Raw genomic sequence first — 27,447 nt, 5'->3', positions numbered from 1 at the left:
CGGCTCGGCTCGGCTCGGCTCGGCTCGGCTCGGCTCGGCTCGGCTCGGCTCGGCTCGGCTCGGCTCGGCTCGGGGGAGCGTCGGTAGCTCGGGGGGTCTGTGTCCCACCCCCGGTAGCGGCGAGGAGCGGGGGGCTCCGCGGGGAGGGGTTATCGCCCTGCCCAGCAGGGGCGGCGGGGCAAAGGCGAGCTCCACAACGAGCCCCTCGGCCTTGGCGTGGGGAGCTGGGGCGAGGGGGCGCAGGGGTCGCACGGGGGAGCCGGGCCGCAGCCCCCGGGCCCCGGCTCGCTGCTGCCCGCCGTCAGGGCACGCACCACTGGCGGTGCGGGGCTCGGTGCGCGGCGCGGGCGCCTGGTTGCATCACGGGGGAAATGACCCGTAATCCCGGCAGCTGCGCGCCGACGGGGTCAGCGGGCTCCGCAGCACGGTGCGGCCAGGGCCCGTGCCGGTGGTGGTGCCGGTGCCAGTGCCGCGCCCCCGCAGCGCCCCGCCGAAGGGCACCGGCCGCCGGGCGGGGGCCAGCCCCGCTGTGCCGAGCGGCGGCCGCGTTGCCGGCGCGCCCTGGGCGAGGGGCGCCCCCGGCCCCGGTAGCTGGCGGCTGCCCCGCGGGGAGGAGGGGAGAGCCGGCGGGTCCGGAGCCGTCCCGCGCTGCCCGGCGCCGCTGCTGCTCCCCCGCCGGCGGCCCCGGGCTGGCAGCCGCGGGGCTCCCTGTGGCGTGCAGGCTGCGGGGTAAGCGTTGCTTTTGAGCGAGGAGCTCTGAAAGGCGGCGTCAGGTGAGGGCTGTAACAGCGCGGAACGTTCCGCAGGTAAAATCCCAGGAGCTGGAATTTGGAAAGGGAGGCGGAAACCGTGAAAAGAAGGGGAACGTCCCAGGTGCGAGGGGTGTGAGCGCCTCCCGCGGGCCTCGCGCCCCCCCGCCCGCAGCGCCCCCCCGCCCGCAGCGGCCGCCCCGGCCGCCCCCCCCACTCGGGCCGCCGCCATCGCCGCACGGAGGGCGCAGGGGCTGCCCGCTGCGGGCGGGGCCGCCGCGGGGCGGGCAGGGAACGGCGGGGCCGTGGCTGCCCTGGAGCGGTGGCAGCTCCGCCGCCCTCACCGCTCCGACTTGCCCCCGGCTCTTTACGTGCTGAGGCTTTGTGAGTAAGAGGCGGTCATTTCTCTATAAACGCATGTAAGTAACCACGGAGCCGCCTGGCAAGCCCGTTTCATTTAAGCCGTATAAGAGGATAACATCAAACTCGCTTGCAATGTCCAGCCTCTCAGAGCGGCAGATCCCTCAGAGCTGAGGGAGGCTGGCGGTGCTGCAAGGCTGGCCAGCAGCGCGCTGCGGACCCCGCACCGTTGCGCAGCGCTGTCCGGAGGGGCCCGCTCGCAGAGGTGAACACTGTGGCTTTGCGTGCAGGCGTGTGAGTACGAAGCCCTGCCTTTCGGCTACAGCTTGCACACTGTCTCCGTGACTTTTTAAAATCGTTTATGCTGGGGTAGTGAGAGTTGGCAGCCCATCCTATGTCTTTTACCGTGATGTCAAACGAGTCAAGGACGTTTTAAGTCCAAGGAAGGTCGTTGACGGATTTTCTTGAAGTTAAAATAAAATATTGCAGCATTTGCCATTAGCATTATCTTTTGGAAATAGCATGAAGAGCGCTGCACAGGAGGTACTTAATTGACTGTCGTTTTATAGAAGTTCTGTTCCCTTTGGCAAGTCCTTCACGTCTAGGAAGAGAACCAGCGTGCCAGAAAGTCTGTTTTCAGCAAGCTTTCCCTTTTTTAAAAAAGCCGAGGTGATAGGACCAAGATGGGGTTCGTCACCAAGGTAGGTCAGCTTTTCAGCACCAGCTTTGAAACTTTAGGAATTACATTTTGCAGTGGGACAGAGAAGTGACGCAAGATGTGGGATTCGGCGGAAGGGTGGGTGATTTTCATGAAGCATCAGGGACGTGGTGTCCCAGCTAATGAGAAATACCAGTTTGTATTCTGTACACCCAAGAAACCGGCCTCCCGTGGGAGCGAGCAGCCCAGGTTCTGCTGCTGGCAGTGGAGGCAAGGTCAAGGCCACAGCAGCCCCCTGGCCCGGCCCTGGGTGCTCCTGCCGTCGGTGCCTGTGTCCTCACCTGGGCACCGCGGTGAGCGTGCTGTACCGGGTATGCCCACGGCGTGTGCAACCCACGGGTCACGCGTTAACGCGGTGGGCAGAGCAGGTGAAAGCGGGTGATGGACGGCTGGAACCGGCACGGCGTGTGTCCCGGCCGTGCTAGCTTTCCTTTCTTAAAGTTCGTGCTGCCGCCTGAGTGGCGGCGGGGACCTGCTTCTTTCATGAAATCCCCTTTGGTACTTCCCTAAGGAGAGTTGTCAGGAGCAGGGCTTCGGGGATAAAAACTTTCAAACGATCGGGACCTATTTACAGGCGACACTGAGAGGCTGGGATCATCTCCTGCTCCTGGTGCTGTGCTGCACCCTTAGATGAGCTATTTTCGGAGCTGCGGTATGGAGAGCATTTTTGCAGTTGCACACAAAATAAAGAAGTTTAAGAACAAAAGATTGTTCTGGACAGTCAAACTAGAATGACTTGGAAGGCTACATTTAGGAAGTGGTTTCTTGGACACTAATTAGGACCATTTGCTTGGGGTTGCCATTATTTTCCTTTTAGTCTGGAGGGCACAATAGATCAAATGATTTATATATCATTAACAATTCTTGTTAACCATAAGTAGGGTTGGGCTTTTCCATACTGATTACTGAGTAATGCAATGACGACTTGTTTTATTTCTTCTGCAGTGTCCATGAGAGCAAGTTAACCTGAAAGACCAGTCCAGAAAGAAGCGCTTCAACTCTTTGGGGTTTTTTATTTTTATTTTTATTTTTTTAATAATGTGTGAATATTAACGTATTTCATTCTGCGAAAGCGGCTGCGAAACCGAAACCCATCAGCTCTTTGTGGCTTGCGCTGCTGGAATACTGGCATTTGCTGTACCTGATCCTGGCTCCCAGTGAATGCATTTTAATTGTAATAAAACACAAACGGAACCATAACCATATGTGCATGTGTGTTTTAGACGCCGCATTATTGATCCCCCTTTCCCTTTCTTTTGCGCTACAAGCAACGGGTTACAATCTAATAATACAATTAATTTAACTTTAAAAGGAACGAAGAGCGCGAGTATATGCAATCATTAAAAGCCCACGGTTTTATTTAGCGTTACTTTTGTATGCACCGAGAATTGTTGATGACAGTGGTGCGCCCAGGCGTTTCGGCTGTTGAGAACGAGGGACGACGGCTGTGTGGTGCTGTGCTGGGTGCTGTGCTGGGTGCTGGGTGCTGGCTGGGTGCTGGGGGCTGTGCTGGATGCTGGGTGCTGCGTGCTGGGTGCTGGGTGCTGAGGCTGGGTGCTGGCTGGGGGCTGGCCGGGGGCTGGGGGCTGGGGGCTGTGCTGGATGCTGGGTGCTGAGGCTGGGCGCTGGCTGGGTGCTGGGTGCTGGGTGCTGTGCTGGATGCTGGGTGCTGAGGCTGGGTGCTGGCTGGGTGCTGGCTGGGTGCTGGGTGCTTTGTGCTGTGCTGAGCGCCCCGCGGGGGCCGGGCGCTGGTGCCAAGGGCGGAGGCGGGTGCCCGGGGCAGTGGCCGCGCTCCTGCGGGGACCCTCCCTCGGGACTGAGCCCGTCCCCTGCGGCCGCTCCGGGGGGCGCCCCGGCGCCTTTGTGCCCTGAGCCGCGGGGTGCCGGAGCCCGGCTCCGCCGCCCTGCCAAGGGCAGGCGGGGGAAGCCGCCGCCGCCGGGCCGGGCCGGGCGGTTCCGTGGCGGGGCCGTGGCCGCCGCCCCACCCCCCGTCCCGGCCCCGGGGCATGATCCTGCCGTGGGGCAGGGCCCGAGGAGGCTCCCTAACACCCTCATCACCGGATTAAACCCCAGGCACTGAGATGGGGGATGGAAGAAAGAAAGGCCCGGCAGAATCGCATGGGTTCCTGAATAATGTAAATTCTTTGCATTTGACCGAACGTCGGTCTGTTTGGTGTCCAAGTTTGTAAAAGCCTTTGAAAGACAAAAGAATTATGTTTGCAAACATAATATGAAGTGTAAAGCACGCTGCATATTCATGAGCAGCCCGGAGGTGCTGAGCGCTCCTGAACGAGCCCTTTCATCCCTGTTCCACTAACACCAGCGTCCCCTCAAGTCCCCGCCGAAGCTGCTCTGCCCGGACCCCCCGCGCCGGCTGCCCCGGCCGCTCCGCCCGCGGGTCTTCAGTGAGACCGAACGGGCCATGACCCGCTGCGCCCAGAGAGCCCTGAGCCCCAGCCCGGCCAGTGTCCCTCAGGTGAAGCCGGTCTCCTGCCCCGCGCCTCACCGTGCCAGCGGGGGAGGGGGGGGTCGCAGGCGGCGGCCTTGGGGACATCCCAATGCCACACAGCAGCTCCGAGACAGACCCTGGATGGGAGGGTGTGGGGCTACCCGGAGGGGCTGCAGCAAACGCAAGGGCATTTTTTCATTTGTGTGTTTTCAAATGAATCAGCCAGTTTCATTTAGACGGGAAACTACTGTCAGTTGCCTGGTGTCCCATTTTGATCCTTCCTCAGCTTTGGTTGAACGAACTGTCTTGAAACCTATTCCGAAAAGATGCTTGTACAGGCTTCCAGATGCTAAGATTTAGATCATTTGAACGTCAGCGCAGCCTTCTGGTAACAAAAAACATCCAAATGGATTTCGTTTGTGTGTTAACATCCGTCGGATGGGCGAGTAGCACAGTTTAGAGCTAGTCTGTTTTCATCGTTTTAGCAACCGGGTCCGCATGAACATCTCGTCTGGCAAGTCAATAGGTCGGAGCTACACTGAACGGGCAGAGCCCAGAGATCCGAGCTGACCGGACTGGCTGCGCGGGCACACAGCGGCGTAACGCAGACGGCTGTTACCGCTGTTACACAGCTCCGCGCCTGCATGCAGCCCGGTGGGGAGGGGGTCGCGGCAGGCAGCGGCAGCCACCGGCGCCCGGTGAGCTGTGCCCCGAGGCTGCGGGCTGACCCCGGCGGCAGGGACCGGGCACCGGCCGCGGGCCCCCACGGTCCCGTTCCCCGCGGCCCCGGCGGCGTGGCGGGCCTCCTCTGCGGCCGTCGGAGCGAGCTTGCACGGCAAGGGCCGGCCGTGTCGCCTCCGCGGCAGTCGCGATAAAGTACAGCGCGACACTAGTGAGGCGCGACGCAGCAGGTGGCTGATTACGAGCCTTGCATACTCCTCTGCCTCCTGCCCCCATTAGAGCGCTGGTAACTGGCGGGAGGGGGATGTCTTTACGCTCTTTGGAGCGCAAGCGGAGGAGCGGAGAAGAGCCCGTCCAGCCGGGCCGGGCCGGGGTGCGCCCAGGGGGGTTCTCCCAGCGCCCAGGGCCCCCGCAAGGCCCCGGAACCTGCCTCCGCGCCGCGGGGATAACATGGCGGTGATTACGGTGATGATAACTGATGTTACTGTGCCCTGGCTCAGATGGCCGTCTCGGGGAGACCGAGAACGGAGCAAGTCCCACGAAGGCACCTCTTCCCCGCCTGGCCAGCCGCCCCCGGCGCGGGCACCGACGGACGGGCGCCGCTCACCCTGCCCGAGCTGCTCCCCCTTTTCCCGGGACGGCCTGAGCCCCCCGGGGCCGGCGGGCCCAATGACACCCGCACCTGGACAGTTTCCGAGGCCCCGCAGCGGCAGAGCGGCCCCGGCGGGCCGGGGGGTGGCGGCCACCCGGCCAGGCCCAGCCCTGCGCGGGGGACACCTCGCTGTCACACCCTCCGCCAAGCGCGTTCCCCCCGTCCGACACCCCCCGCTCCCCCCGAGGAGCCGGGGCCCGGCGGGACGCGCTGCCGGCCGCTCCCCACGGCCCCCCGGGACGGGGCGGCTGCGGCCGCGGGGCCTCCCCCCGCCCTCCGGGGCCAAGCCGGGGCGGGCGGAGCGGCCGCCCCCGCCGCGCCGTTACCGGCTGCCGTCGAAATCCTCCCTGGCGGCTCCGGGGCTGCCCCGGCCGCCCGGCCCGACCCCGCCCGCCGCCGCGCACCTCGGCGGGAACAGCGCCGCCTCCCCGCACGCCGCCGCTCTCCGCTCCCGCGCGGACCACAAGGAAGACCATCAGCGTCCCTGCCTGGCCTTTTGTTTTGGGTTTGGTTTTTTTTTTTGCTTTTTAATAGATTACCGAGCTGGCCACGTAGACCTGGGGGTCACATGGCGCAGGGGAGAAGAACTGGGACTGTCACAGGAGTTACGAGAAACAGGCCAACAAAGCAAAGCGGCAAGTCACCCCGCGCTCCCGCTCCAGCAGCCCCCGGCCGCAGGGCCCTTGCAGCGACCCCCGGCGCGGCCGCAGCCCCCGCGCAGCCCCCGCGCAGCTCGGCCGCGGCCCCCGCCCCCCCCGGGCAGGGGACTCCCCGTAGGAGCAATGACTCCCGAGCCCCTATTTTCCTATTGTTTTGAGCCGGTGGATCAATTGTCATCAGTACTGTCACCTAAGAAGCAATGATTCCGATTCATCTTGGCATCTGATTTTATTCTAATGGGTTAAATTGGGTTCGCTTTCACAATTATCCCAGGTCTGACTGCGTGTATTGCATGACAACTCACAGTTTCATCGGGTTTGGCAAAGCGAGGTTGCTCCGCGAATCCGTATATCATATCACATCAGATCAGGCTGAAGTTTGCTGTTTAGCGACTCCATTTGAGAGGCTTTTTATGAAAGTAGGAAGGGTTGAGGCAGTCCGTGGCTGGTTCAGTGCGATTTGGGAAAAAAAAAATGTGGAGAGATGGCAACAACACGGGGTTTGCTGCTCAGCTGTGAATAAGCACAGAACGAAAAAAGCGACATGATGGGGAAACGCTCGGCTCTCCACAATATTTTTAGCAGCCTCTCAGTCCTCGCCTTTTTTTAATTCCCTAATATGTTCTTTGCTTTATTAGTTTTATTTACAACCAGCTCCCCATTAACACCTCACCTGATTACCGAGGAGCTGAGACAGCTAATCAAGAAAATCCAGCAAACCAGCCAAAATTGAGAGGTGGGATTTATTTTTGCTTTCATTCATTCTTCTCCTTTATTTATTTATTTTGTTTTGGAAAATATTTCGAAACAAATAGAAAATAAAAGGCAGGTATAAGTGTATGTTGGTGCGAGGTCAGAGGTTAGAAATTCACGTCAATTCTATATTGCAGGCTATGCAGAGGGGGAAATGAGAGAGGGAGAGAAGGGGGGGAATCTTTCCACCAAGCAGCTTGTTTATTTTAATTAACATAGGGATCCTTTGCTAGGAACAAGGAACAACCTCCATCTACTGGCTAGATCATTGCGTCTCTTCTCCATCCAAAACCCGTCCCTCATCACTCATTAAGGAGCGTACAATTTTCGAAGAAGCTTCTAAGGTCTCAAGGTAAGCTCCTGCATGAGCCTCCATAGCAATGCAGCTATTTAGACCTCAAGGTTGTCATTTGCGGGGTGTTTCTTTGGCGTGGTGCTGTTTTTTTAAAAAAAAACAACACAGAATGGTCGTTTCCCCAGGTGTATTCGCAGACAACATTTGGTGCATCTGTGGTTTAATCTAGAAAAATAGCAGCCTGGGAAGACTGAGCCATTCAGATCACTAAAAATAATAAAAAAGGCAAAAAAAAAAAAAAAAAGCCTGTGGGTTTTTTTCTTTCTTTAAAAAAAAATCTTTTCTCTCTCTGTCTCTGTCTCTGTCTCTCTTTCTCTCTTTTTTTTTGGTAATGGAATGGCTCCTTTCACCTGTCTGTGAACCTAGCCTGTAAAGCAGTCCTTTTTAAAACCAGCAAAATATGATGATTTCCAATGGCTTAATTACAACCGAAGTGCAAATGAGATTACGGTTAATATCAGACAACTAAGAAGCTAACAATGCCGAGGTCCTTGGTGGTGAACAGTTTCGTGTCAGACAATAATCTGTCTCTCCTGCCTTCTTCTGGCTGGGTGACCACTGGTTTGTGGTCAGTCACAGCGCTCGGCTATGGAGATATGTGCCTGGGATTACCATGCAAAGCACCCAATTGTTTGTTAGCGAAATATCATCTCCTTAAGCAAATGAATACATGGTTTAATTGATACGTTTTCAGATTACCGGGAGTACAAGCGCGTTGGAGGTTCGGGCTTTTTAATTCTATGATGTTTGGGGGTGAGGACGCCACGTGCCTGCTCCTCGCCCCTCGCCCCGGCAGCCCGGCCGGGAGGGCTCGGGCCGCGTCCCGACCCCGCACCGCTTGGCTCCGCTGCCCCGGCGCGGTGCTCCCGGAGCTGGGCTGCGGTAGCTCGGGAGGACTCGGGGCAGGAGAGGGATGGTGATGGGAAAACATGCTGTTTCTGACACCAAAGGGGAATTTTAAGCAACGTTGGGCTCTTCAAAAAAACGCGACCCGTTTAAGTGCTGAAAACGACATTCGCTACATTTGATGCCACCGCCGAGAGATGTAACTCTATTCAGATTTTCCTTCTTTGTGTCTAGATGGCTTGGACTAGCCGCGGACTTCACAGGGAGGCGAGGCTGATCATTAATAGCACTATACTCTACCACAAGCTCGTAGAGCAGAAAATAGCGTCAGGATTTAAAAATAGACCTGGCTTTACCCACCCGACTCGCAGGCAGCAGGATGGTAATCCTGTTGCTGTTATTACTACGGGCTTTAAATTTCTGGAAATGATTAGACTGAAGTGCCTTGGGGAGCGCAGGTACCGGGGAGGAGGCGGGAGGCTGCGCCCGGGTGCGGGGGCGGCTGATCCCGGGCACCACCGGCCTGACGCGGGACCGAGCAAATCCAAACCACTTCTGCTTAAAGAACTCCCCCTCCTCCCCACCCCCACCCCCGCCTGAACACCCTCCCCTTTCTTCTAATTATTGTTGGTCAATTATTAATTTGCATGTAGACCTTGTCCTAAATCCTCAGAGCTAAACGCACGATCGTTCACGCTGTAATGGGCTTTAGACGGTCGCCCGTGGCCAGGAAGAGCCAGGGCTCTACCGCACGGCGGGTCCCAGTGACCGCACGCTGAAATCTGGCCAGGGCACACGCTGATTACGATGGTGGAAACGGCTCCAGCCAGCGCCCGGGCCCCCCGGGGCAGCCCCCCCGGGGCAGGCTCCGGCAGCGCCACCGCCCGGGCCGGGCACCGAGGGCGCCCCCTTTGCGGCAGTCCCCGGCCGGGAGCCCCCGGTCCCCGGCAGTGCGGGGGCCTGGGCCCGCCGCACGGAGCGGGACCCCCGAGAGCGCCCGGCACCCAGCTAAAACGCTCGGGATACTGAACGTCTCCGTCCCCAGGCGCTGTGGCCAGGGGAGGTAAAGGCACCCCTCAACGGGAAACGGCGTTCGGGGGAGAAGTGCTAATGCAAGAGGATTCGTGAGGGATAAACGGGCAGATTTGGACTCTAGGTTCCCTGTCGCGTTCTCTGTGAGCCTTTCTCTCCCCTTCCCGAGCAAAGCAGCCGAACCGTGCGGACCCCCGTGCGGCGGGGGCAGCCGCTCGCTGCCAGTCCGGCTCGTCTGCGGCGAGGAGCGATCCCAGGAGCACGGGGACAGGTCCACCTTGATCTCCGGCAGGCCTGCTGCAAACGGAGAAGTCACGTCTGATGCTGGGAACAAACTTTTAGTGTCCCTTTAGGTAAGAAGCGGTCTGCCAACATTAGGACGTTAATCAGATACGTCTCGGAAACGCCTGGCCTCCTTTACTGGAGCAGCAGTAGCTGGCAGCGTATCCTTAACCGTACCTGATGGAGCAGAAAGAAAGGACCCTCTAATTAATTAAGTGTGCCCAACCCGAGGAGGTTTAGTCATTTCTGAGTTTTGTTATGAGTCCGCCCAATTATTCCTAACGGCGCCGTCGAGCTAGGGCACAGATGGGACTTTAACAAGGCTATTTTCGCTGTCTCCGGCGCGGCCCGGCGCGGGGCGGCTGCACCTGCGGGCAGCGCGGGGCTCAGCCCTGCAGCGAGCGGGGCCGAAGGGAGCGCTGCCCGCACCCGCAGCGCCCCCCACCCCGGCGGGGTCTCACACCCCTCCCAGCGGGCGCCTCAGCCCGGCAGGGACCGCGTAGCGGCAGCGCGGCCGAGGGGGGTCCGCGGAGCGGCCCGGGTCGCGGGGGCGGGCGGTTGCGGCTGAGGCGGGGGATCGCCCCTGAGGGTACCGGGACGGGAACAGGGAACAGTTCGTTGAAAGGGGAAACCCCAGACCCGGGACGTGCCCGCGGAGCGGGAAGGTTACACTGAACCGCGGGAGATGAACTCGTCTCCAGGTGAGACTGTCCCACCTCCGCCGGCACCAGCCACCGCGGCCGCCCACGGCAGGTAGGCGCATGCCTGCGGCCACCCGTGGGCGCGGGGCGACCCCGCAGCGGGGCCGACCTCCCCGCTCTGGCGCCCCCCGCGAGGCCACGGGCGCTGCCGCCCCACCCCGCCTCCCCGCGGCAGAGCCGCGTCCCCTCCCCGGGCGCCGCCGCCGGGCCGGGCCGGGCGGGTGGGCTCCCGCTGTCCCGCCGCGGGGTGGCTGGGCCCGTCTCCCGGAGCAGCCGGGGCGCCGCGGGGGGGACGGCGGGAAGGAGGGTCCCGAGCAAACAGCTCCTGCATCCCGGGCTGAATCACCTTGTTTATTTCGTCGCGATGGCTTGTTGTGCTAATTGACCCGTTTTCTCCAAGGAAAGCCTATCTCCCTCCTCCTTCCCCACACAGAGATTCCGGCCCCCCCCCCCCCCCCTTTTTTTTTTCTTCCCACCCCCCACCCCCCGACCGGGAATGCTCTGCAGGAGACTACGGCTTGTGGAGGGATCTACCCATTTTAAGGGTGATTCCCTTACCCCATTGAGTCTCGTTGGTTTTATAGCTATTACTCTCTTATTAAAACACACACACACATATACAACACATTGATTTCCATCCAAAAGGGCTAATTACATTACTTACAGTAAATAGCAGCCCTGCTGTCCAGGGTCTAGTGTGCCAACAGTGAAAAAAAATCCCGGTTTATTTCACTTGATTGACTTCATCGTTGTGTGAAATTGAGTTTTATGATCTGTATTCTGGCACCCGGAGGAATGTAGCAACATTCAATCTGCAAATAACATTAATTTTAGCTACTTAGGGGGAAAGAGAAGGGAGGAAACCGGCCGCCTGAATCTTGGGTTACATGGAAGAGGTGACTCGAGGAGCCCCTCAGGATGTCTCTGGGATGCCTTGGAAAGGAAGTGGGGGCTGGGGTACTTCTTTCACTAGTCGCGCTCGGGTTTGGTGTGGAGCGTCCCCCAGGGAACAGGGAGCGCAGAACTGCCGCCAGGAAGATCCTTCAGTAGGGATCGAGGTGTCAGGAAACAGCCGGCAGCTGTTCCAGGGAAAGGCAAGGAAGAGTGGTGTGAAAAGTAAGTAGGAGAAAGGGAAAAAGGAGGGGGGGAGCACAGCGAGAGATTAGCCGGGAAGGAATGCATCGCCCAGTCCCCTGCACACAATGAACGGTCACGGCCCGTGGCCGGGAGCGGGCGAGGGGAGGGAGCCCCGGCGGGGCGGCACCGCACCGCACCGCGCCCGCCCGCCCCGTGCGCGGCCGGGGCTGCCCCGCAGGCTGCCCGCGGAGGCTGCGGAGGTCCTGCGGGTGCGGGCGGGGGTCCCGCCGGGTCGGCACTCCCCGGCGGCGGCAGGGCAGGTCGGGCCCGGTGAGCGCTCGGCCCGGCCGGGACGCGGGGAGAAGCCGTGCCCTCCTGCCGCCGGGCACCCCTCCGCCGCCCCGCCTGACCGCCCCCTGTGCTGCCGCCCGGGGCGCGGGGAGCGGTCTGGCCGCTCCGCCCGCCCAGCTGCCCCGCCACGGCGCCCTGCTTCCCGCTTCCCGCTCCCCTTCCCGCGGCGGAGCCGGGGACAGCGGTGCCAGCCCCAGGGGCCGCGGGACGGAGCTTCCCCGGCGCGGCGCGGCCCCGGGGGGAGCGGGGCCCCCGGGCCACCCTGCCCCGCGCCGGGCGCCGTCGCCACCAACTCCCGGGACTCTGTGTTTGGGGGAGGTAATAAAGCCCACCCCACCCACCGCCCCGACCGTAATGTTTGTCACTGCTTGCCCATCACTAGGGGTTGAGAGGAGTATGACAGGTCTTTGTTGTCTGAATAAAAATCAGTGGCAGCTCGAGGGAGAGAACTCCTCCTACTAAATTATCAAAAATGGGCTGGCTTTAGTCTCTTAACAAATTGGACAGAGCTCCGGAAAGCAGCAGTCCCAAATCCAACCTACAGGCACTGGGAACTTTAAAGCAACCAGGGACTGCTGAAAATAGCACTTCTTTTTGCTTTCTTTGTATTCAAAACTATATCCTTTCCCGACCAATTCTACTGCCCCAGGTCCAAGCCTCTCCAGTCAGGAGCCCCAGCTCTCCAGAACAGTAACAGATCCTTTAGCTCGATTTTATTATTTTATTTTTAAAATTAATTATTATTACATTTTCTCCCCCTTGTTTGTTTTCTGCACATCTTCAGGAAGCCCTCGGTGCTTGTGCAAAGAGAAGCTCCTATTGCAACCTCCCTCCCTGCGCTGTGCGCCTCGGTGTAAACATTTTGGATGATCTAAAGACTCTGGGGTCTGTATATGGAAATAGTGGGGTGCAGAGCAGAAGAAAATACTTGTCCTTTCCGTCCCCCAGCCATGCTTTTCCACGGGATCTCCGGAGGCCATATCCAAGGAATCATGGAGGAGATGGAGAGGCGATCCAAGACCGAGTCCCGCCTGGCCAAAGGGGGACAGATGAACGGCCGAGAAACGGTAAGAAAGGAGCTGGCACTCTTTGAGAGGGAATCCCTGCAAGCACGGACCCGCTGCGGGACAGACCCTGGCCTTGGGGAAGAGAAAGACGCTGCCTCCCCTGCCCCTTCCCTGCCTCCCCTGCCCCTTCCCTGCCTCCCCTTGCTTGTAGAAACCCCTCCGAGGCTCCCTGTAATCCCACCCGTAGTGCTGGCTGCTCTGCTGGCCAGGCTCAGTTCTGTAGTTGTCTAATCAATGTCGTTGCGTGTGCTCTCTGGAGTAACGGGGGTAAAATATTTTCGATGCGAACAGGGGCTGCTTTTCAGCCCTTCTAGCGGAGCACTGATGCCCCTGCTCGGCCGGCTGCGGCCGCTCTGCCCCGGCCGTGCGGGGCTGCAGCCGGAGCTCCCGGGGTGCGCTCTGCTTTCCTTGCACCCCTGGCAGCTCCTCAATTAAACCGCAAACCGCCACCGCTTACTTTTCGTAACCCTTTTTGGTCTGAGGTGCGGGATCGATACAACGCGGCACCGCTCCCTCCGAACGTTCTGCCCGCCGGCTCCTTTGCTGAGCAGTAGCATCTCCGCTTCCCTTAGCCAAAGGCCCAGGGTCTGCAGAAACGTGCTGCCGGGTGGCGAGGAGCCGAGTGCCACGCTGGGCGTCCTGCAGAGCCACAGCTCCTTTCTCTGACTTGTAGGGCTTCCGCCGGTCGCGCACAAGGCTCTGCACATAAAGTAACGGCCTGGAAACTGCTCTCAGGCTTTGAGATCCACGGAGTCCTTCCTCCCTTCTCTTAAATAAACTCCCGCTTTGTTATATGAGTATTTGCAATGTAAATTCAACTCGCCTTTTCAATTGTTGGGCGGGGGGGGGGGGGGGGGGAAGAGGGGCTAGGAGCACAACTTCAGATTGGAAAATGATTACGGAGTTGCCACTTTAAAACAATTGCGACTTTAGAACGAACTGTTCGAGAGGCTTTTTTTCCCCCGTTACTTTATCAGCAAACGCTGCCCCGAGTTTCAGGGCAGAGCTTTTGTCTCCGCTGTCCCTCCGACTCCCTTTGTCCCGAGCGACACTCCTCGTGGGGAGGAGATTAACGGGAACTTGCAGAAGTTTACTGCTTAAAAGATGCTAGTTTTAGCTGAAAGCAGCGTGTGCCACCTTTCTGTCCACTGCCCTGGCCGGGTGGTAAGCGTCCGTGCTCACCGGTCTTTACACCATCCACCTGTCTCCTTTCTCTTCTGTTTTACACGGCCTGGCTTTCGTTAGAGACGAGGTTTTGGCTGGGCTAAGCACGGGTGAAAATTTACCGGGAAATCGGCGCAAGCCTGCACCCTCTGCCATAAACTTTTGTTGCAGCAAAACGCTATTTGCCTACTTTAAAATGCCGCTCCTGCGGGGCGCCCAGGATTCAAACGCCCAATGTAAGGGGGAGCTGGAGGCTTCGCCCACGGTCCCGCAGGGGAGAGCAGCTCTGCTTGGCTCGCCGAGGCCTGAGCGGCTGCTGCGCCCACCGAAGTGACGTTAGATCGCTGGGAGCCCGTTAACGGGACAAACGGGAAAGCTGAACCCCGGCAAACGCTTTCCTAGGGGGGATGGTCCCGGTTGCCCCTCACGCTTCCCGCGGGGAGCAGAGGGGTCCCGGGGAGCAGTCCCTGTGTACGAGCCCCGGGCCCTGCCAGGACCCCGTCCCCCGCCCTGCCTGTCTGTCCCTGTCTCATCCCCTTGTGGTGTGGTTGTTTTGCAGAACATGCCCCCAATGAGCCCCGAGAAGCCTGCTTTGTGTGCTGGTTGTGGAGGGAAGATCTCAGACAGATATTACCTGCTGGCTGTTGACAAACAATGGCACCTCAGGTGTCTTAAGTGCTGTGAATGTAAACTGGCTTTGGAGTCAGAACTCACCTGCTTTGCCAAGGACGGCAGTATTTACTGCAAGGAGGATTACTACAGGTACAGCAACCAGTCCCCACGGGTTCAAAAGCGCATCCCCTCAAAAGGCATTACGAACCGAAACGCTCTTTTCTTCACGTGGGCTTTCAAAGGTAGCTTGCCGCAGTCAGCAAGTCCTTAATCCTGGAAACGTGTCCCCTCCAAAACTCTCACACGTTTGCAAACTGATAGGAGCAGCAGGGGACCCGCCGACGGGGAATGCGTGGCGGTGCACAAACAGGCGAAGGAGAAGACCTCGGGTCTCCCGCCGCTCCGCGCTTTCCCTCCGTAAATACCAGCGTAAGACCCAGCGAAAGCTCCCCCCGCCCTCAGCCTGCTGGTTCCCCGCGGGCCGGGCAGCGGGCCCGGGGGGGGCGGCGGAGCCCTCGCCCGCAGGAGCCCGCCGCCCCCTGCCCAGCGTCGCCGCTGTCCCGCGGGGGGCCCGCACCGGGCACCCGCTGCCTGTGCGTTACAGCTTCCCGGGGCTCAGCTGCGGGCGGCCCCGCTTGCCTTTGCCGGAGGGCCGGGGAGCGGGGACCGGCGTGCCCCGCCGCGCCGCTCTCCGTGCGCCCGGGCGGCGGGAGGGCGCTGCGCAGGGTGCGGAGCGGACAGGTCAGCGCGGCGGAAAGTGCGCGGCCTTTGCCCCGGGACCCCGGCGCCGGCTCGCCGGTGGTGGGCCCGGAGCCAGTCCCGGCGCGGGCCGGGGGCCGCGGCCGGCAGCAGGGGCCGTGCTGGGGCCGGGGAGGGCACGACCCTGGCGGGGACCGGCGCCCCGCCGACAGCCCCTGACCGGGAGAGGAGGCGGGCGGCACCGGGGCAAGGCTGCCTTTGCCTTGCTAGGTGATGCCCACTTTTCTGTTTCCTTCAGAAGGTTCTCCGTGCAGAGATGTGCCCGCTGCCACCTTGGGATCTCAGCCTCTGAAATGGTCATGAGAGCCAGGGAGTCGGTTTATCACCTGAGCTGCTTCACCTGCACCACCTGCAACAAGACTCTGACCACAGGCGATCACTTTGGCATGAAGGACAACCTGGTTTACTGCAGGGCCCACTTCGAGTCCCTTTTGCAAGGAGAATATCCCCCTCAGCTGAGCTACACCGAGCTGGCTGCCAAGAGCGGAGGGCTGGCCCTGCCTTACTTCAACGGCACTGGCACAGTGCAGAAGGGGAGGCCCAGGAAACGAAAGAGCCCTGCCCTGGGAGTGGACATCGTCAGCTACAACTCAGGTGGGCACCGCACGCTGACCCTCGCTCCCGCGCCTCCAGCAAACGCGTTCTCGGGCTCCCTTGGCTAGGCATCCTGCTTAACCACTGGAAAATCAAACAAACAGCCCTCTGAGGGCTGGAGCGTTTGCAGGAAAGCTAACAGCAGCCCTCCTCAAAGGTTGTCTTTGCCTATCAATGTCAAACACCCAAACTTAGCCACTTCCCAGGGTAAAGAAAAAAAAAAAGAAAAAAAAATCCCAGCCCTAAAACCACAGCACCCTTTCTCAATAGGAACCTCCGAGATACCGTTATCATTATTTGTATTTTAGTAGCAAAAAGCACTTCACCAGTGAGACCTCAAATTAGAAGGAACCGGGCAGATCGAGGAAAAAAAGAAATAGAATAAAGGTTAGGGTATATAGCTCCTACAATGCCAACGCAGTATGGACATAACTCGATTTAGACATTCAGTTTACAGTAATTAGTTCTTCAGGCTAAATAATTCTGTTTACTGGCACATAAACGATCAAACTGTACATCAGGCCAACGAATAAATTTTGTTCCCTGTAACTAAGCCCTAACAAATGCAGTTAAGGAGAACGGCTTCTGCTATCTCAACGGTAGGAAAGAAACAAGTGTTGCCCTGTTTTAATTACCTTCCCGAACTCCAGTCACTTAAGTGCCCAAACCGTGTCTGAACACACCGTGTTAGGGGCCAGAGGTAAAAGTTTCGGGTATGGTCGAGCAGTTTAAGCGGCGTTTCAGTAGACGGAAGAGGAAAACAGTAAGGGTAAATCCGAATTAACGAGCTACCCACTCCAAAAACTATTTCAGTGCAAGTGAAGCTCCCCACGGACGGTAAGGAGGAAAGAAGCGTCCGGGAAGCAGGAGCGGTGCAAAGGGCTTCCCCATGGAGAGCCGTTCCGGCCGGGGCAGGGGGCTTCCGGCGTGGACCGCGCGTAGCTGCCGACCGCTGGCTGCGCCAGGGAGCCGGGAGAGGGCTCGGGGCCGCCCCTTCCAACAAACGCGGGTCGGTAAAAGTGCACGGCTTTCGGCCCCGAGTTCTCTCCCCTCCACCCAAGTTCAGCCCGCCGCCATCGAGATCCACAAGCGATCCACAAGCAATCCTCCACCGCCCCCCGCCGCCCCCCATCCCTCCCCCGGCACCTCCTCTAGGGCTGCGTCTGAAACGGGCTTCAGCTGGGAACTGGGTAGCTGTGCAAGGCTATTTCATCTCCTCTGATGCGTAGACCTTGGAGCCAGGGTAATCACTGCGCTAATTGTTCCTTGTTAATTGAAGATGACATTGGAATCCCTGGCTACGGAGCGGTTTCCAATCAATGCTGAAAGCGGCTAAAGAAAAGTGAACCTGTAGCGCAGCCAGGACTCGGGCGGCGGGTCCCCCTACGCCCTCTCTTCGGTCTGCGCTGTCTCTGATCGCACACCATCACCACGTTCCCCAGGCCCCTAAACGGAAATAGCTCTAGGGACAATTTATCGTTAGAATTAGGACCAGAAATCGAGGAAAAAAAAAAAAAAAAGTTGTGGATATGATAGAACACCTCTTAAACTCCAGGTCAGGACTCCAGAGAGACGTTGTTTGCGAACGCCATCGTAGTTTTTGTCTGCTAGTCTTAAAACTCTCCTTCTTTACAACAACGGGGCAGAAAGGAAATACCACTGATTCCAAATGAGATTAAAAAGCACTACCCATTAAGAAAATCCAGATCACTGCATTGAGATCTCACAATTCTCCGGGCAACGGAGAGAAAAAAAGCCCAAAGCAACAAACGCTCAAGCTGATGCTTTGGGCTGGGGCTAGGTGGCTGAGAAATCTGATATGTTTGGGCTGTGATTTTTTTTTTTTTCTTTTAAAATATTATCTAGCAATGTCCAGGGTTGACACATGGTCCCGAGAAAATACAGTTTGCAGCCAAACCGTGCATCCGGTGCAAACGACTCCAACCCACTGCGCTCCAGACCCAGGGGGAGGAAAGCGAGTATCTAGCAATTACGAAATGAGTTGCAGTGGATGAAAACGCTTCTCGAAAGAAAAAAAATATCTTTAAATATCTGGCAGCAGCTTTCCTGCACGCAGTTTTCATTCTGTGCCCTGTGATCCAGTAACTGCTCTTGCACGTAATCGTTTACAAAGGGCAACCGGTCCACGGAAAATGAAAGGTCGGATACATAGCTGCCGCCGTCCGAGGGAGAAGGGAGGCGGGTGGGACCCGCAGGGGGGCCCCGCAGCCCTTCCGCGGGCTCCTCCGGCCCGGTGCCCCGCAGGGCGGGCTGGGCTGGCCGGGCTCCCGCAGCCCCCGCGGGGCCGATCCCGCTCCGGGCTCCCCGGCCCGGGGAGGGTCCAGTGGGGCACAGGCGCCCCTGGCCGCACACCACCTGCCCGCGCTGGAGCGGAGCCGAGGGCCGGCAGCGCTCCGCCTCCCAGCCCGCCGCGGCTCGGCCCAGCTCTTGCGCCCGCTGTCCGGTGGGAGCCGCGCCCCAGGGTGCCCGCACCCATATGGCAAGCCACGCTAGGAAACGGGCCCAACCCTTAAACCCGAAACTCTGATTAAGCTAATAACTTCACCACGCTGAGCGTAAACACTTGTGTGTGCAAGCGACCCGGCAGTACCTGGCTCGGACTGGTGCGCGCGTTCTGCTGTGGGGGGCTGAGCACAGGGCCAGAATGGAAAATCAGATTCTGCTGCCGGGTCTACAACAGGCTTTTTAGTCTCTGTTTTGTTTAGTAGTTTAATTTCTGTTTCTCGGCTCCTCGGTTGTAAAGTGGAAACACAACGATAAATAACTCAAAACGTTATGAGGTAAAAGCCATTCATACTTGTGAGCTGTCTGGAATTAATGTGAAAAATGGAAGAAACTATTCAAAAGTACTTAAAACATTCAAGGCTTTCTCTATATTACCTCTTATATCATAGAATTAATATGTAATTTGAGGGAAACTGTGTTGACTTACAGCCCACAGGATATAGAAATGAGATGGTGAAGAAGATAGGAAAATATTTTACGCAGCTGTTACTCAAAGAGCTGTTTACTTATTTCATTATATATGTCTCCGTGTGTATGTGTGTGTGTGTGAAAAACTACGAAGAGTACAGCTGAAGAATTCTTGGCAATAAAAAGCAAACTGTTCTAGCTCTTTCCAAAGCAAAATTAAACAACCCCCCAGTCCCACTGCAAAGAAATGAGCAATAACGTCTTGCCTGATTTTTTGCTTCCCCTTAGTTCTCCAGGCGATAGTGTAAAACTCTGCTCTGTGAGGTGGCCAAACCACATAATGCTGTTTCACTCATGTAAAACAGAGAATGAGCTAATCACTGTATAAACTAGGATTGTCTGAGGATGCTTGGAGCCCTCTTCCTGTTTTCTCTTGAAAATAAAAGCCAAAATAAAGTAGATCACAGACAGAAAAGTAGATCACAGAAACAAAGGCAGTAAGCAGGACAGAGGGAGCCCAAGGAAGTTTGCTTTGCTGCTGTAAACCTGAGTGACCCAAAGAAAACTACACAAACAAACAGCTTGCAACTCTCTGAAGTAAAACCTGAGGACTGAAGTCTGGTACTCTGATTTATGTCAGCTCATAAGTTACGGCCCACGTAGTTTGACTGAAGGCAGTGGGATTGCTTGTGAAAACAAGGAGTAAATACAATCCAAATCTGGTCTGAAATTGTTTTAAAGGCAATTTTCAACCCCTGGTATTTTCAGAAGTGTCAGCTTACTTTGAAAGTGCAGATACTTCTTACCAAGACTAGAAGCGAATCTAGCTGTAATTAAATATTCACCTGATTATCTGTCAAAGTGTTGTCTTACTGGCGTCTGTTCATGTTGACTTGTCTTACAATTCAAAAGAGAAAAAACCTTCAAGAAGCTTTTTATTTTCTCCTGGTTTCAAGTTGCTTTGACTCTGTTTTTAGCACTGTCAGCATCAGTCTCTGCATTGTGTGCTCCCCCTCTTTCACCTTCTCCCTCCCCCTTCCTTTTTATTTTTTGAGAAGTAGGGATCAACTAGGCCTAGTAAATAATCCAATAACTATGGCAAAGCAGTTAAAAAATGCAAACGAGCAACTAATGAAACTTGGTCTAGTTTACAGGCATTCTGAAACATTTTTAATTAGCTGTTCTTTAATTAATATTCCCTGCTATGATGACATCATTCATTTTCTCTTGTGTGACTGACCTATCTCTATAAAATGAGATCCTATAAATTGGTAACCCCCCTTTTTTTTTAAGATGAAAAGAAAAATATAGATGCCTGTCTTGCTTTTTTTTTGCCAATACTGTTATTTTTTTCCCCAATATAAAGTAATGATGCCATGGTTCCTGAACAGCTGCAAGTCTTGTGTACGTTCACACTCATAAAAGTGTAATCAGAAACAAATTCATCTTTGAGAGACACTTTGAAAATCCTGATTCAGGGAAAGCAGGGAAATTCTCTCAAAGTTTTGAGCCACTAGCTGGTTGCTCACAGAAGTGTCCTAAATCACTACCAACTAAGAGCTACTGCTGATTTGGATTGAGTTTGAGGGACTGAATCAAGCCTTGATGCAACTGCTTTCTAGACATGGTTTACAGATGAAGGTCTTTGAGCAGCTCATATAAACTCCCAGGCAGAGTCCAAAAGCATTTATTTTATTGGCAAAAACCCACTAGATTTCATGCTTTCTTGATGAACTGTCATAACAAACCTTCCTGCTGTACATCTCCTTTTATAGGTGCTTGTGACTTAGGGAAAAAGTCAGGAACTTTCAAAATGCTGGTTTGACCTTTATGCTTCTCTCAAGCTAAGAGTGTTTCAATGAGTGAGATTTCAAAATCTGAATGAGATTTCAAATGACTCTTTCAGCGCCCAAAGCAAAACCATCACCACAGGGAAAATACTTGTTTGAAAATAAATGCCAAAGGAGAGAGAACTTTCTAAGTCTGCCCTTAGTAGGTACAGGCCCAGGGGACATAGCATGTTTTAAGAATAGGAAAAGGTAATCTTCTGGATTTTTTTTGTCTTATTTAATAACCACATCATACTTATCCTTGCACCATCTTAGCCCTTCCCTTTTTCCTTCCTTTCTCACTTGTTTCCTTCCTTCCAAACAGTACATGACTCAAGATTTCTGCCTTGGTTTGTTTATCCTACACAATGCATAGCCACTAACACCTTGTTTCATTTTGTTCATTGACCAGGTTGTAATGAGAATGAGGCAGATCACCTGGACAGAGACCAGCAGCCTTATCCCCCATCCCAGAAGACAAAGCGCATGCGCACCTCCTTCAAACACCACCAGCTTCGTACCATGAAGTCCTACTTTGCTATCAACCACAACCCAGATGCCAAGGACCTCAAGCAGCTTGCCCAGAAAACAGGCCTGACCAAGAGAGTTCTGCAGGTAAGAAGCCACATCACAGGCTTGACAGAATGTTCCCCTACCCCTGCCAGTCAATAGCATTTCCCTTACGTGTAATGGTAGCAATGCATGTAGAAACACTTCTGCTAGGTGTGTCCCTAGTGGGTGTGCAGAGGGGTAAGGTATTACATGGCAGGAGTGCCGAATGTATGCCCTACCACTCCAAGGCAGCCAAATACTAAAATGTGATTTGTAATTAGTGACAGCCTCAACGTGAGGAAACCAGCTCCAGAGTCTACCAGCCCAGTAGATATCCTGGGACCTGTAGTCTCTCTGTGGTGACCTTATTAAGGGTAGAGGTAGCCAATCTACTGATTTTATACACACTGGGTGAAGCCTTTGGGCTCCCCTGAAGTTGTTAATGTGGCCCCTCAGTGAGCAGATCCCCCAATGTGTAGGAAGCAAGATTTCACCAACATGATCCTCCAAAACCAGCCGGCTCCCTTTCCCAATGCCTGTCAGACAGCTGTTACCTTAATGGGCCCACACAGTAAAAAGTCACTTCCCTGTGAAGGACAGCCTAGTGAATTACCTTTAAAAAAATCCCTATATGATGTGTGCTAGCTCCATGAAGGTAAAGCGAGGTGTGTATTATATGCAGAGTGCCAAAGAAGGGCAGTGATCGAGGTAGGAGAATCTATTAGCAGCAATTCCTTGTCTATGTTACATGTCACCTAAAACATTTTCAGTGAACCTTACAGAACAGAAAGACTAGGTTACCCATATCAACAATCTGTGTGATAGGGATGGTGTAATTACCGCTCCTTCTTCAGTCTTTTAAAATGATGAAGGCAAACTTTCAGCCTTGGCAAAAATCTGCTCATTCACCCCTTCCCTCGATCTTTATCACGTGTCTTGACCCCAAACCGACACAACTTAAGAATACACCACATGGCCATTAAGAAAGTTGCTTTCTTTGGGTGAGTGACCGAGCAGATTTTTCTTAAGGCTGCTCTATGAGGTCTGCACACCAGGCTGCAATGTACTGGTGAGCACCTGTAGCACTGGGCCTCGTACACAGGGTCCCACCTGTGAAAGAGCCGGTTCCACCAGCAGCAAATGAATCTATAGAGTGACTTAGGTGACTTGCCACACAAAAACAAACATCAAAAAATGACATAAAAGCAAGAACAAAAGACAAAAATAAGCAAAGCGAAACAAGCATCGGTAAAGAAATCAATTGGGATTGGTTTGCAGGTTTGGTTTCAAAACGCAAGAGCCAAATTCAGAAGGAACCTTTTGCGGCAGGAGAATGGGGGTGTCGATAAAGCTGATGGCACCTCACTTCCGGCACCGCCCTCAGCAGACAGCGGCGCACTCACTCCACCCGGCACTGCGACCACTTTAACAGACCTGACCAATCCCACTATCACTGTAGTGACATCAGTGACCTCTAACTTGGACAGCCACGAATCCGGGAGCCCCTCACAAACTACCTTAACGAACCTTTTCTAACAGTTCAGTTTTTTTTTTGTTTTTTTTTTTTTTTTTAATTCTTACTCTTCTTCTTTATTATTATTATATTATTATTATTATTATTAATTTTTTATTATTTTCAAGCCTTTTTTTTTTTTAAATAACAAACCCACAAAATATTTGGGAAAATAAACAGCTTGATGTGTAGCATCTGCAGCCACTTGGCAAATGAGTTTGAAGTAATATGTTGCTATAATAAATGAACATTTGCTGTTGTTAAATTGTACTCAATTTTTAAAAATTCTTCAAAAACTGAAGAGAAGGTTATGAATCATTCTAGTAAGTGCCTCTTAAAATTGTATGTTACTTATTTCCAGAATCTTGAAAAAAAATATTACTACCACAAAAAAAACCCCAACCAGATTGTTTTCCCTCCTTGATAACCAGGTAAAAATCAGTTTAATTATATCCAAAACAATGCTGCTTCAGGATTTTATGTTTATTTACAGCATTTAGGAACCCCAAATTTCATTTTATTTTTATAATGCGTCTAAAAGTTTTGTATGTGGGGTTTTTGGTTTTCTTTTTTTTTAAATGTTGGAAAATAAATACAAACTGAATTAAACTAATAATTGAAATAGTCAGACTGGAAGTGCCAGTGCTTTTTCCTAATGCATTAGCCACAAGCCTGATCCTCCCTGAGCCCCGGGGAGTGTCACTGGGATAGCTAAATGCTCCTCTGCCAGTTCGTCCCCGGCTGGGATGTCCTTAGCCACCACTGAAAGCTGTGCCTGGATGGAGGGCTTGGAGAGAGAGACCCCGTGACGAGAGTGCTGGTGGTTAGGGATGGCAGGATCAGGCTGTGGGTCTCCAAACTTGTGCCTGTACATTAAGGAGGCAAGATCTGGAAAAGACCCTCCAGAATTACCTCACACTTATTACAATATTATTAAAGTAAACCCAACAGAATAACAAATGAAGGGTCCTGCTGATCTGAAATATCACACAGGGAGGGTTTTTCATTTTTGTCTGTCAAGCAGCTCTGATTTGGAATTAAAAAAAATAGGTGCGGTTTGCTACATGGCCTTGTTGGCATACCATTAAAGCAAACAGGATGTTGCCCAGCTACTTTAGTGAGCACAAAAAATAATTTCCAAGAAGATGTATGCATGTATAGTGTTAAAATGAGGTTTTGATAAATCATACTTTTTTTCAGGGAAAATGGAAATAAGCAAAATATACTTGATTAAGATGTTTAAGGAAAATTATTTCAGTACGTTTTACACATTACTATTTTTCATTTACTTTAGATGTTTCCTGAGATTATATCAGACACTTTGTTTAACACATGAAATTAAAATCTTTAGTTCATTAATATCTCTAATATAGACTTTAACTCTTTAAACTTTGTATAAAAGAAAAAAAATGTTAGCAAAAATTCTTACAAAAATGGGAATTGGCAGTAAATAATTTTAAAGCAGATAAACTCAGAAGCCTTGTGGATGCTGATCTGAATACATTTCTTAGTTTACAGTAGGATCTTTCTTTTTTTTAATTTTATTTAAGCTAAAAGTCTGAATGGTCTGGGCAGTGGTGAATGTTCATCTGTATCCTTTTATCGTAGTTGAACACCAATTAGATTGTGGAGAGTCTCAGAAACAAAACCGAACAAAAACCAGTCAAGATCTATGTCTTGTTTTAGTGGATTGTTAAGAATAACTTTGCACATATACCCCACTTTTTATACACCATCAAATCTCTTTTTTGGTGGTCAAAATGGCTATTTAATATATTTTAAAGGTGTCCTTTCTGGCTGTATAAATGTGTGGTTACATATTGACAGTTCACTGCCCACATTAAAGTGCATTATTGTAATTTTTGCTCAGGGTTTTTAGAAAATTAGCACAGAAAAGTAGCTTATTTTTTAAAAAAAGATGATGGAAGAGATGTTAACACTGTAATAGAAGAAAGGTGTGTTTGCCATTATATATTTAGCAAGTATGGTTATCATCTTCTATGGATATTAAATCTTGACTTTTCCTATTTCTATTACCTTATGGGCATTTACCACTAACCAGACCAAACGACCTTGGTAAGGCTGAGATCTTTATTAATACACTTTTACAGGTAAAAATATTGATACTTATAAATTTTGTTCTTTGACAGAACAATATATGGTACTAGAGATCTACTTTATTAAGTAGACTAATTAAAACTCAGTTCTACTATGTGCCTTATGATATACCTTGGGAGTAAGTTTGTGAAAAATCAGGATATATGTGTTGTTTGTTAAATTAACTGTTTTAAGCCCTTTTGACACCTCACTAGTTTTGTACTGTTTTACCTCTTATTTCTGAAACTCTTTTTATGGTGTATCCTGTTAGAGGGGACAAACATGTCATAGAAAGCAGTTGTGCACTCTTTCAGATATAGTTGATAAATCCAATAATCTTATATATTGAGCTTCGTGTTTATAGTACAGTAAGTGGTCTAGCAAAATTGTCCATGTTTCTTTGTTTATTGATAAATGCATTGTATAGAAACTATTTCCCCTAAATATTTATGGACCAAACAATTGTGATATATCCTATTAAATTTGTGTGAATAAACCATTTTGAATCTAAGGAGTTTTATTTCCCATCAGTTTTTTTTATTTATTTGTGGGATTTTTTTTTGGTTTTTTTTTTTTTTTTTTTTTAATTTAAATCCTACATGTACCAGTGCGTCTCTTTGCTTTTATGGTACCTGTGAACAATTGGTATTAAACACGGAAACAGAGCCTTTTAAATATTTTGAAATATGATAGTTCCTTCTTAGGTTTTCAATTTCTTCATATTCAATGTATATGCTACTGCTGGTGCAATTTAGATTTTAGCTTTTTAACCTCCTTTTTTGAACATGCAAAGTAATGCCCCACTGATTTGATAATGAAACCCTCTATTAGACTGCTAAAAAAGCCAGAAAACTAGCAGCTAAAGTAATTGCATGACAAATATAACCTAAATAATATGATGAAATGAATCAAGATTTAATGCTAGGTATATTGAGCACAAAATAGAATTGCAGACCCCGAAAAGCCAGGTTGCTCTGTAGTTTAATAAATTGTCACTATGATTTCTTTCAGGGAGAACAAATCATGGGGCATTACAGCCAAACATCCCGACGTTTGAAAATTCCCTAAAGTATTAAAAGAAGGGGAAAAGTTTGATCGGAAATCCACTGCAGTGAAGACAAAGACAATATTAGGTTATGATAATCATACATTTAAAAATCTATTGAGCCAAAAAATAAAAATAAAAGACTTGATGTCATTTCCTGAATGTTAACAAAACATATGTTATTTTATGGTGTCTAATTAACAGAACTGAAAGCTTCAACAAATTGTGTGGTATTAAAAACAAATTTAGAGAAACTATGTATAAAACCAGAGCAACCTGGCAGCAATCTACCCAGCCCATATTCGAAGAAAACTTTACGTTAAAAAAAAATCACATTTGTCAAGCACAAGTACTTGTAAAATAAAATCTGAGTGCATTCATTCCACTTGCTTGCTAATGTGTACTAGTCATATCTGTTAAATGGATTTTTGTAAATTCAAAGAGAACTTTTCACTCATTTGAGATCATAGGAATCAAAACCCAGTAACTTTAGTACTATTGTTTCTGAATTCGTTTTTTTTAAATGAGACAAATCTGCATGCACTTTTCCATCTGTCACATATAGTGTACATTTCTGTATGATGAAATTCTCTTTGATGTTTCTTGTATAATAGCTTTCATTAATAAACATTTTATTTGATGCAAACATAGTTAACTTTATGTAAACACATAGCTAATTGTTCCAACTAATTTAAATTTTTGAAAAGAAGCAGTACAGTGCAGTTCCAATATGTTATATATATCTAAAATCAAAAAGAATGAGGTAGCAATACTGTTGCACAGCATAAAATTATTTCTTTTGGTGTTAACTTTTTAATTTTTTAACTTCTCGTATAAAAATGACATGTTTTAAAAAAATTTCCCATCAGCATCAACAATAAAACAATCCCCAAATTATTCATCAATATAAGAAAACATAAGCAGTACAGTATGTAAAATCCTCAATGACTTTTAGAGTACAAGGATATAATTTGTGGATCCCTGAGCTGTTTACATGGTCACTATGCAATGAGCAAGTATGGTACAATAAGTTGGTCCTAAGATTCCCAGTCCAAATCACAGATGATTTTTACAAGCCAACAAGCAAGTGTAACAATAACCAATTCTTAATAATGAGGTTTTGTAACTGTTAAGCAACTATTTGCAGAAAGTTTTTTAAAAATATATTATTCCTATTTAGCTGTATAGCCAAAGCGTATGTTAAACAAATTAACATATAAAAGACTTGCCAGAAAATCTTTCATTAAGATGACATTTTTATTATATACTAATGAACCCTATGTAAACAATGTAACTTTTATGAATGATGGACATTAAATATTTCACTTACATGTATCCTCAGCATTTTGCATGTTTTCTTAAACTTTTCCAGTTTCTGAATTCTAAAAAAACCCCCCCTACAATTATTAACAACATAACACAAAGTTATGCACAGATTACTGCAGCAATCTCTGGAAACCGGTAACCAAGAGTGTTCTAACGGCAATAAAAAGGTATCATTTATTGGTGGCAATTATGGGAAGCATTGTTTAAACAACAGTTTTATAGTATGTTGTAAAGTTCTATTGAAAAAGGTTAGCATGGTGGATTTAATTCAAATCAGCTTGATCAGAAAT

At 51.8% G+C, this 27,447-nt stretch overlaps 1 protein-coding gene and 1 long non-coding RNA gene across 3 annotated transcripts; both read left to right on the top strand.

The window, feature by feature from the left end:
* The first annotated feature begins 474 nt into the window (after positions 1 to 474).
* Positions 475 to 3,027, top strand: LOC114016084 (uncharacterized). The gene is made up of 2 exons (XR_003560366.2): positions 475 to 1,810; positions 2,773 to 3,027. It is a non-coding gene; the product is annotated as an uncharacterized LOC114016084 (long non-coding RNA).
* Positions 3,028 to 12,177: 9,150 nt separating this feature from the next.
* LHX9 (LIM homeobox 9) lies at positions 12,178 to 27,166 on the top strand. Of its 2 annotated transcripts, none has more exons than XM_055725285.1 (5): positions 12,178 to 12,732; positions 14,456 to 14,658; positions 15,506 to 15,861; positions 21,037 to 21,239; positions 22,455 to 27,166. In XM_055725285.1, exons 1-5 carry the CDS (start codon positions 12,559 to 12,561, stop codon positions 22,710 to 22,712), a joined length of 1,194 nt encoding a protein of 397 aa, XP_055581260.1. In that variant the 5' UTR covers positions 12,178 to 12,558; the 3' UTR covers positions 22,713 to 27,166. The 2 variants fall into 2 exon arrangements, with proteins under 2 accessions (XP_055581260.1, XP_005440148.1); XM_005440091.2 differs by having other exon boundaries at positions 12,200 to 12,732; positions 25,798 to 27,166.
* Positions 27,167 to 27,447: the final 281 nt, after the last annotated feature.

Source organism: Falco cherrug, chromosome 12 (genome assembly GCF_023634085.1).
Source record: "Falco cherrug isolate bFalChe1 chromosome 12, bFalChe1.pri, whole genome shotgun sequence".
NCBI lineage: Eukaryota > Metazoa > Chordata > Aves > Falconiformes > Falconidae > Falco > Falco cherrug.
Note: the sequence above shows the minus strand (reverse complement) of the source record. Positions and strands in the feature narration are given on the sequence as shown.

Excerpts from the sequence above, each read along its gene's own strand:
- LHX9 (XM_055725285.1), top strand. The coding sequence starts at position 12,559 with ATGGAAATAGTGGGGTGCAGAGCAGAAGAAAATACTTGTCCTTTCCGT. Across the intron at positions 15,862-21,036 it reads CATCGTCAGCTACAACTCAG|GTTGTAATGAGAATGAGGCA; the intron begins GTGGGCACCGCA and ends TTCATTGACCAG. Across the intron at positions 21,240-22,454 it reads TGACCAAGAGAGTTCTGCAG|GTTTGGTTTCAAAACGCAAG; the intron begins GTAAGAAGCCAC and ends ATTGGTTTGCAG.